Below are 10,554 nucleotides of genomic sequence, written 5' to 3'. Positions count from 1 at the left end.
TCGAAGCTTATCCTACCCAATACTGTTGCAACCTGAGAGCCAGGTGTCCCCGGGTCAGGGTGCAGATCCCCAGGCAGGCTGAGGTGTGACAGCCTCCTGGAGATCGAATCCCCGGGCAGGTCTAGGCATTTCGACCTCCTGGTACCCCTGGACTAGTGGATCCCCAAGCAAGTTGAGGCATGACAACCTTCTGAGGACCAGATCCCTAGGCAAGTCAAGCAAGGCAGGTCGACCTCCTGGGACCCTGGGCTGGTGGATCCCTGAGCAGGCTGAGGCATGACAACCTCCTGGGGACCAAATCCCTAGGCAAATTGAGGCATGTCAACCTCCTGGGACCCCAGGCTGGAGTTGGATGTCCCCAAGGTCTCTAGCATGACTAGTGCTGGGTAGGATTAAGGGGTTGTAATCTTGACTCATTGCTGGTTTGTCCACTGCAGATGGGAATAGATATCATGATGTAAAGTAATCCAAGCCTGTGCCCTGAGACTGGGAACCTGGTGAAACAGCCATAAGCCGTATCCTGTTAGTGCTCTGAGGGAATGTAAGTCATTGATTTCCTCCCCTAGTCTTTCATAAGAGCAGCTTAGGGTGTCTCCAGCGGTAGACATCTCATTGTCATAGACCCACTTTAGGTAATAACAGAAGTAATGACAAAGGAGTGGGTTATCTGGTCCTGTTGGGGGCGTTAGGAGTATTTTAATAATAATAACTGGGGTGGAGTGATGTTGCCTACAAGGGGGCAGGGTCCTGGTTGTAGGAGTTAGTAAGTGGCTTAAGAACAAATTGATGAGGCAACAGACCAGATGTTCCATAAAAGTGGAGTGGAGATTTGATCCAGGAGTATGTTTGTAACTTTAGGAGAAGGGTGGTAAGGTTTTGGGCCCAAATGGCCTGTAGGGCTAACTCCCAGAGTTGCAAATATTATCCCTGGAAGCCCAATTGCCCTTGAAGGGATGCCACCAACAGATGGACTTCTAGCAGGCATTGTGGGCCTGTCACCTGCCCCAAAGGGTTCATTGAGAGATGCTGTTGTTGCACATGTTGTAGGAAACATGGAAGATGAGGACCTGACTATCTAGAGAGATTGGATATTATACAGTATGTCTCTCCCAAGGGCCAACTATTTTCTAGTTGTCTCTCCAGAAGGTTGTAGAGGCAACATTTTGGGCCTGGATGGGGCTCAGGAAAAGAGCATGAAACAGGAGGGAGGGGGGCAGGGCACAACAACAACAACAAACTTTATGTTAGCCCAAAGGCATAACAAAAACTGATTAAAATCAAATGGGTCCAAGATGACAAGTCAGATTCAACTAAACCTTGATCCTCAACATGCAAGCTAAATGACACAGCCAGAGGTGCCAGGACAGTTGCAAGGCACTGTCAAAAGACCGAGGAGTGGGTGGTTCCCCAGTTGTCAGAATGATCCTCCCACTCATTAGCATATGAAATCACCCAGCTCAGGGAAAACGAACCACACCACTCTCGCCCTCTGCAGTGGCCACACCCTGTGGAGTGTGCGTCTCTCTACATCCGAACAAATCCACCTCTTACTTATCACTGTGTGTCTCACTGAATTTTTTGCAATGAGGCATCAAGAGCCTGCGCTTCATTAGGTCCTAAAACCAGGCACCATGGGTTTTGGCCGGTTTCAAGTCCCAGTCAGATATGACTGAGTGACTAAGCATAGTACAGAGTCCCTGCCATGTGGGTTTGAGTCCCAATCTTAGGTAAATGGTTTCAAGCACAACTTTCAGAAATGGCAAGATGATGACCTGCCCAATACTTTGTAAGCAGTGGCATAAAAGGAGGGAGGAGCTGAAGGATGGGAGGAAAAAGCACTGGGAAAAATGTGCCAAGGAATCCCCTTCATAACCTGCCGGAAAATCTGCTAAATACCTAACCTGTGCTCACAGTTTTCATTGGCCTGATCCTTGGCACAAAGAAGATTAAGGACCGAAGAACTCCCACCCACTTTGGCAACAGCTACTAGGGAACCACACATAGTGGAGCCTTCAGGACACCCTGGGGCACCCACTGCTGCTCGCCTGTTCGCAGAGGGTTCAAGCAAACAAGAAACGAGAGATTGTAAACGAATTAAGATTTTGTTAGCCATGTGTCCTTCCAGCCACAGGCGGGAGGACTTCCTACCTGAATTGGTGGTCTCCTGGAATCTGAGACTGAGCCGTGTGAGCTTTCTGCTGAGTTTGTTTTTGCTGTCCCAGTTTCCAGCACAGTGGGCTTCTTGTCACTTCCCCTGCACTGGGTTTTCTTTGTGTTCAGCTTCCACCGTGGAAGCTTTCACTGAGTTGGGCTTCTGCTGTGCTTGGCTTCTGACTCATGGGGGCCAAGCCGAGATTGTTTCAGCCAGGTTAAACCCGAGTCATGGCACCATATATGTCAGAGGAGTGTGTAATTTCCTCGGTTCTGTCTTACCGCAGCAAAAATTTGAAGTAGGGGATGGACCAGTGTTATAGCTCAGTTTTATTGGCAAGCAAAGGAAAACACCCTTGAGGCATGAGGGTGGGCCAATCTAAAAGACATGAAGAGACGGCCCTGGTTCAATTTTGGCTTCTCTTTTATTATGTTTTTTTTCTCCTCTCCCTGAGCCTGCTCTATGTAAATTGGGCTAGCCAGGAGGGCTGTTTGTTTTACCTGAGGTTCTCACTCTGGTCCTCGGACCTTCCTTTGTTCTATTTCTGCAGGCTTTTCCCTTCTTTGTCTTTTAGCCACCACCATTTTGGACTCCTTTTTCCTATTCTAACTGCCTAACACTATGAAAGATGTCAAGTGGCTTTCTTATCTTCTGAGTCACCTGAGTGGTGGTGGGGGCATTTGTTTTCTACTTCTCATTTTTAGTTATTCCTCTCTTATTTACAGCATACTTATGCAGAAATCTATGTGAAATGAATGGTTATATATAAATAAAAATGTTTTCTCTTTTTTGTCATAGGTGTTGGTATTTTGGATAGTTTTTCATTGGTTTCTTTTCCTTTGATTTCAGCCTCAAAGGTTTCCAATTTGCCTCCTTTGTGATCACAAGGGTATCAATAAACATGGTTTTTTATTTGGTTCTTTCCTTCATGATGATACCATTGTATGCAGTATCATACATAAAAAAACAACCTGTTTTTACCTGGAATCAGCTGATATGAAGGTGATACTTCATTTACTTTCCTCCTATTCACAAAGCAAACACTTTTGTCTGTTTTTCTTTTTCTCTGGTGGTTGCCCCATCCTGTGACCACTGGCCTATGCAACTAGGAAGGATAGACAGGCCAAGAGACTCTACAACTGGGAGAAATCTAGCACCATGTAGTTCTGCCTCTGCATCTGGCAGCTCTTCCTTGGTGCATTGTGCCTGTGCTGCTGTGTTAGCCCTTGCCCCTGGAGATCCTCAGGGTCACAGAACTCTGCCCTGATCAAAAGCCTGGGAGAAAGTACAGTGATTGCTTATAAATACTCTTGACTCTGAGCTGTGATTATAAACTTCCCTCTACTCTATATGTGTTCAGCTGCTCAGACATGTCCAACTCTTTGCAGCCCCATGGACTGTAGCCCACCAGGCTCCTCTGCCCATGGAGTTTTCCAGGCAGGAATATTGGAGCGGACTGCCATTTCCTGCTCCAGGGGATCTTCCCTCTCCAGGGATCAAACCTGCATCTCTTGCATCTTCTGCATTAGCAGGCAGATTCTTTACCACCAGGGCCACCTGGGAAGCCCCTCTACTCTATAATGGAGATATATAAGGCAGTGGGGAGAAAAGGAAACCTAACATAGTAATTTTAAGAACTCAGGCCTTACAATTAAGTAGAAAGTGAAGTCTCAGTTGTGTCCAGTTCTTTGCAATCCCGTGGACTGTAGCCTACCAGGCTCCTCTGTCCATGGGATTCTCCAGGCAAGAATACTGGAGTGGATTGCCATTTCCTTCTCCAGGAGATCTCCCCAACCCAGGGATCAAACCCGGGTCTCCCGCATTACAGGCAGATGTTTTACCCTCTGAGTCACCAGGGAAGCCCAGAACTAAGTAGACTCAGGTTTAAATCCAAACTCTACGACTTAACTGCTGTGTGACCTATAACATCTGTGTCATTATGATGGTATCTGTCCTTCACAACTTGACCCTCATCTACGTTTCCAGTCTTATCTCCTGCCACTTTCCTTCTCATTGTCTACTCTCCTCTACCCCTAACACTTGTGTTTTATCCAGGAACTACGTGGGAGGTTGTTGATAAAATCTCTGGATCCATCTCAGATCTAAGGTATTGGAAGCTGTACTTTATGAAGTAAGTGCACATTAAAACTTAACAAGCTCTGGTCTAAGCAACTTCCTGGAACTTTGATTCCTGGAAGAAACAATGCTACACTCCAGCCTATGACTGCTGATGATATGTGAATGTCCTCTGGAAAAGTATGATATGCTTTGCAACTTGAGGTATTCTTTGAATTATTCCCAGCCAAACCATGTCTTAAATTAGAGGTCCTTGAACAACTAGCTTCCTTGGTTGCCTTCATTTCCAGCCCTTTGAAATTCATCCTGCTCTTTTCTCATGTTTTTCTGGGACTTTCCTTCTGAATCCAGAGAAAGCCTCCTCACCAGCAAGGAGCTTAAGCAGACTCAAATGCTTGCTATATATAATAATGCTATATTAGGTACAGCATGGGGTATAGAAATTCAAAGACTGTCTGACTCTGAGCGACCTTTTTATTTAGTTGGAAAGATAGAAAGATACAGAGTGAAATAACTTTTATGCTCCTTTGTCTATTATCACATCTTCTGAATTTTTGCATATGGTATGTTTCTGTGATGTTGGTAGGAAGGGATTATTAAACCTTTTTCTTAGATAAGGAAGTCAGGTTTAAAAATATTAAGGATTATTAATGTCATGGCTATTAAAGAGCTAGGATATATATTCATGTCTTCCAGCTCCAGCTTTTTTCTTTTTTAAAATATTGTGCCACACTGTACCTTCTAATATAAAATTAATTTAAAGAAAAAACCATACAGGGTTACAGAAGTAATTGTGGGAATTAAGAGGAAAGAAATTCTTTCACTGAAGGAGTCTGAGGAAGCTTCAGTGAAGGAGCAATTAGCAGGATTTTGAAAGACAAGCAGGATTTATCTGGACAGAGATGGGATAAGCAATCTAAAAAGAGGACAAGAAGCAGAAAAGCACAGAGTCTGTTTAAAGAATAATGATGAGACAGTGTTGTTAGGCTGTTCTTATTTGGAATCTGGATTGTTCCAATCCAACTGAACGAGGCATCTGAACTTCGCAGGTGTGGGAACTGTGTTTAGGGTAGAGAGACCACAGTGATTTCTTACTTTTTGTTTCATACTCTTGCACAAAATCCACTGTGCTGAGAGCCAGGGAGATACGACTGCATACATTTTCCTGGTGGGACCTAAAAATGGGAGTTTCTTGGCCGGGTTGTATTTTATAGACTACCACAGCTGCTTTTTAAGGGCACTGTATTACTTGTGGATGGTTGGGAATAAGTTCTCTTCCTTTTTAGGAGAATGTGGGTAGATGGTGTGCAGGACCATAGAAAAAATAGTGACCTTCAGAAAGCGGCTGAGATCAAGATCAAGTGTAAGCTTATAAGTGTAAACTTAAGACCAGGAAACAGAACCCTGGATATTATAAAGGGGATTTTTCAGGTGTGCAGAGGCTCTGAAAATCCGAATTGGTTTAGACCTAGAAGGAAACGGCGTCTGATTTGTCTTTCAAAGTGAGAAGGACCCCCTACCCTTGGGGTCAGCCGCCCTCGTAACAGGACCTGCCTTTGTGACGTGGCCGGCAGCCGCAGTCTTATAGCTAATACCTGGGTGAGTGAGGTTCAGAGCCAGTGGCCCCGCGGAAGCGGGAGCGGGGTCATGGCTGAAGGGGGTGAGCCCATGGACGAATCCCACGGTACTGAAGTTAAAACCCAGCAGCCCACGGAAAGAGTCCTCGCGGGACCGCTGAGGCGGGGCTCGGGCTCCGTGCTCAAGGTGTCCCAGCTATTGCTCCGCGCCATCGCCGGGCACAAAAGGCTGACCCTAGCGGCTCTCAAGAAAGAGTTTGGAAATGCGGGCTACGAGGTGCGCAGGAAGTGCGGCCGCCTCTTGGGCGAAGGGTCCAGGTCTGAAGGGAAGGGCCTTCTCCTCCGGGTGAGCGGTAGCGAAGCCGCCGGCTGCTTCAGGATCTGGAAGGTTCCTAAGCCGAAGAGAAAGCCACGACGCCCAAGGCTGGAGGAGGGCGTGCGCTCGCCGAGGACCCCTCTCCGGGCGCGGAACTCGCGCAGGCGCTCTGCGCGCGGGACGGTGGCCAGGAAGGCATGGAAGGGGCGCTTGAGGGCCGACTGGAGGAAGGTGAGGTCAAGGGCCAAGGACCTGGTGAGTTCCAGAACCAAGGAGAAGGGGAGGGCCACGAAGGAAGACATCAGGCCCAGATCCCGAAATGAGAAGAGGCCAAGCTCCAAGGCTAGGGAAGAAAAGAAGCAGGACCCGGAGAAGCCGGTGAAACGGACCGTCCAGAGGCCAACTTCTGCTAAAACCGACCGGACTTCGCCTGGGCAGGCGAAGACGTGCGACTCGAGGGCTACTCGCACCAAGACTTCTGCTAAAGCTGAAGGTGCTCGGAGCGCCACCGGGAGTCCATAGCGTGGGAGCCACGCGCCTTCCTCCAGGCACAGATGCCTTTCCCCACAGGCTTCAGTGAGCGCAGCTCCCCACATTCGTTGAAATGAACAAAACTATATACAAGACCTTTCCACCACATTGTGTCTGTTTCCTCTTTGCCGCACCTGAAGGGGAAAGGGTGGGTGTTGAGCTGAGACCTGTAGCAGAAGCCTGTCGGTTGAAGACAGAACAAGGAGTAATGACATTCTGTTTCTGCTGCAGGAGCCAGGAAAATGCCTTTCAAAAGGAAAAAAAACAGGTAGAAGAGAGCCAGCACCTTCACGGGGTTAGAGGATGTGTTGGATTAATGTTAGACAGCCTAGCAAATCTAAATTGAGTTTTGGAGAGAAAGGCAAGTAAGGAGCGAAGTGGGTGGGGAGCATCACTGGGGCAAGAGAATAGACAGACTTTAGGTTAAGTGGTCCCACTAATCCAAAGTGTTCTTACTGGAAATTCCTTTTAGGAAGATGACCTGTCTCCCGCAATTGATTGTAATGCATTTATAATTTTTGCCCTGATTTGATAATTTTTTTAACCTAGAAAAATATATCTTATATATTAATTATCAATTGAGTGACAGTGTGTGTGAAAGCATCTAGCACAAGGCTTGAGTCATGGTAGGTGCTTATCACAAGAATTATATATGAATATAAATGATTTGTGATAGAGTGATAATGTGCTACCACAGAAAACTATACTGGATCAGTGCTTAAGAGAGCAGGATCCTAGTCAAAGTGCTGCCACTCTGACCTTAACTAAGTTATTTAATCATTCATGGTCTTGGTTTCCTTCTCTGTTTAAAAAAATGCTGGAATTAGAGTAGGATTATTTTAGGTGATCTTAAGTGTCCGTAAAATGATAAGAGGGACTTAGACATCATGGTGTATGCTTTAATTGACAAAATTCATTAAGGGAATTATCAGCTGGGAAAGCACTAGCTCCTAGTGAGGAAACTACTGAGATATACAGAATGCATATCAGAAATAAAAGAAGATGGGGAAGGCCAAATAATAAATAGCTAGATCTTTGCTCTTCTCAAAACACATGTGCTAAGCACTGTATACCAAATTGGAGCAAATATATGATTTCTTTGGGTTCTGAAAGCAGGCATGAAGCCCACTATGAGAAGAGTTCTCATGCTGTTGGCCAGGACAGGACACAGAAATGGTTCTTTGGGAAGTAAACATCAGAGCTTTTTAGAGTATACCTGACCAAACTTTTCCCAGAAAATTCTGATATCTTTTGTAAGGGGGCATGGGATTTATATTTAAAACAAACTTAAGTGATGCTAATATTCACTGCACCTTTAAATGAGGATCACTCCTTTAAGCTTATACAATGTAACAGCAAAACGCATGCCCTGTATTTCATCTATAGATGATCTGAACTTTGAAATTTCCCCCAGCTGTAATTAGTTTTACTATGCACTTGAAATGTCTGTAAGAGGCAGAATGAAGCAAATCAGAAAATAGCCACCTGAAGAAAAGGCAAAGAGAAACATTGTCTACTGAACACAATTAGAACAAACTAATCAAATGCCTGTATGATCGCCAGATGTTACTGCCCCTTTATAGTTGCAGGACGTTTTTATTTAAAGAACAAGATGGTCTCAAATTAGAAATCCCTTTCCCTAGGATGGGAAGGACACTGGCAACAACTTGTTTTCTATATTTCCTAAGAATCTTCATGCTTCTGTTTGTATTATGATGTTTTTCTTCATCTAAGCAAATGTTATTAATCACTCAGTAAACTTACCAAATTAAGTAAATTATATAATTTACATAGCTAACAATGGTCATTTCAGATTATTTTCATTGATAAGCTTTAGGGTGACTGTACTCTGATTAAATATAAGGCATGATCTTAACTCATAGGTAGGCCATTCAGATTGTGTAGGTAATGATTCTAACTGGATACTTCTGTGGAGAAACTGTGAAGAATAGCTCACTTCATCCCTAGTGTTCATTGGTGACTAAGTGTCTGCAAGATTCTATATGTTTTGCTGAGAATAAAGATGGATAAAACATAATCCCCACTTTTTAGTGCTCACATTCTAGTGGCATATTTGGATATTTAACTTTGGTCAGAGCACTGGTCTCAAAACAATAGATTTCTCCTGTTCTTCCTTCTCCTCTGGGGATCTCTAACATGGCAAGGCTGTCTGGTTGGACTGCAGATTCAGCCAAAACCTAAGTGCCTGGTAAGGACAGGAAGATAGGCCATTTGGGGAATTGATAGAGGGACACCATGCTGAAAGGGGCTCAAAGAAAGCCGAAGGATTTGGAAGAGAGGAACTGAAGCCTGGCTGAGGGGGTGCCTGAGTCCTGTCAATGCTAGGAAAGACATCGATATGGTAAGAACGAAGTCAGGATGTCAGTAGTCCACTGGAGTTGGCAGAGAGAACAGGCCCATCAATGAACAATCACAGTTGTGTTTCTCCTCCTCCTCTTGTCAGTTCCTTGCCTCTTCCCTGTGTTGGTTAGCGGAGAGGCTAGACATGTCAAAAGCTTTATTCCAAGTGACTGGGGGGAATTAAGAGTGAATGCAAGAAAATAAGGAAACACATGGAGCACAAGGCAGGTGGCAAACAGCCTGGCTGGTGTTAAGAAAGCTGCAGAGACACATCACCCCTAAGCAGTAAGACTGAAGCTCTTGAAGGCAACTCCCATGGAGAAGAGCAAAGCCTTTGGGGTGTACCCAGTGCCTGCAGAGTGGTTTCCTGCCCCCATCCCAGTGAAGCTCCATGGGTAAGAGGCCATGTCAGTAGGTCACAGGCTGGTTGGTTTCCCCTAGGCCAGTTTTCCATTTTTCCCCATGTTGTTTCTCACCTTGTCCTCTTGATACCCTCTACCAGATGCCCATCCTCTTCACCCTAAATGGTGAATGTATCTGGTGGACTCAATTGTACAGGTTTCTTCTGGGTCCCCCCAAACTTACAGTAATTGTGAATTTGTCTGGGAGGTCAATTCACTCACCATCTCAGGTTCCAGACTTAGGCTCAGCACTTAATCAACCCTGAGATGGAAGGCCGCCTTATATTTGTGTGCAAGGTCCTTGTTCCCTCACCCTTGGCCTGGCTTCCTCAGCACTCTGCTCCCTCAGTCTCCAGAATGGGTTGCGTCCCCAGATGATGGAAGTGACATCTGGGAGCCAAGTCACTAGGGAGGGAGGTGGGAAGACCTAACGTGGGTACCTTAAGGTGTTTCTTTCAGGAAGGGCAGCAAGGGGACTCCTGCATGGCTATGTGACTCCCCCTAGAGCTGTCTGGTGTTCCCCACTTTGTTGTATCAGGAAAGAAGAGCTGAGAATGGAGGGGAGAGGAGAGGATGGAGAGAGGAAGCCAGTGACACAGCCAATACATTCTTTATTCAACTGACAGGGACCATGAAGAGTAGATTATAGATCTCTATAGATAGAGATGAAGGTCCCTGGTTGGATGATCCATAGGAAGTTCACTGTCCATCAGAGGGAACTAAGTCAGACAATAGCTAGAAGTCTGGAAGTTAGGCTGGATGGCCAGTGGGTATACACCCCTGAGGCTGCCTGATGCATGGTGTTCTGAGGTATGGCAGCAAAGTGCTGGCAAGGGAAGGGTCAGCTGAGGAAGATGCTGAGTATAGGGACCATGGCCATACTCAATCCTCCAGGCCTGGAACAGCCCTCACCTGGCACACAGTAAGCACACAAAAAATGGCTTGTAGAATTGAAGCTTATTGTCAGGAGCCAAAAGAGACAGGAGGGGACTGAGTTTTGGAAACTGCATCAAGGGAAGAAGAGTCTGTAGGGAGGGTGTAAAGGGCCTGGGTTTGGCAGTACAGGCAACCTTGGCCAAGTCCAGATGTGGGAAGGTATGTACAAGAGAGAGGGGTAGAATAGGGTGATGGTAGCTGAGC

General features: G+C 45.9%; 1 protein-coding gene across 1 annotated transcript; it reads left to right on the top strand.

Moving 5' to 3' along the window:
- The first annotated feature begins 318 nt into the window (after window positions 1-318).
- On the top strand, window positions 319-6,643 carry LOC133043235 (testis-specific H1 histone). Its single transcript, XM_061124065.1, has 2 exons — window positions 319-386; window positions 5,776-6,643. The coding sequence occupies exons 1-2, from the start codon at window positions 319-321 to the stop codon at window positions 6,641-6,643; spliced, it is 936 nt and encodes a 311-aa protein (XP_060980048.1).
- The last annotated feature ends 3,911 nt before the right edge of the window (window positions 6,644-10,554 follow it).

The sequence above is a fragment of the Dama dama genome, chromosome 3, assembly GCF_033118175.1.
Source record: "Dama dama isolate Ldn47 chromosome 3, ASM3311817v1, whole genome shotgun sequence".
Classification (NCBI taxonomy): domain Eukaryota; kingdom Metazoa; phylum Chordata; class Mammalia; order Artiodactyla; family Cervidae; genus Dama; species Dama dama.
Note: the sequence above shows the minus strand (reverse complement) of the source record. Positions and strands in the feature narration are given on the sequence as shown.

Excerpts from the sequence above, each read along its gene's own strand:
- LOC133043235 (XM_061124065.1), top strand. The coding sequence starts at position 319 with ATGTCAACCTCCTGGGACCCCAGGCTGGAGTTGGATGTCCCCAAGGTC. Across the intron at positions 387-5,775 it reads TCTAGCATGACTAGTGCTGG|GACCTGCCTTTGTGACGTGG; the intron begins GTAGGATTAAGG and ends CCCTCGTAACAG.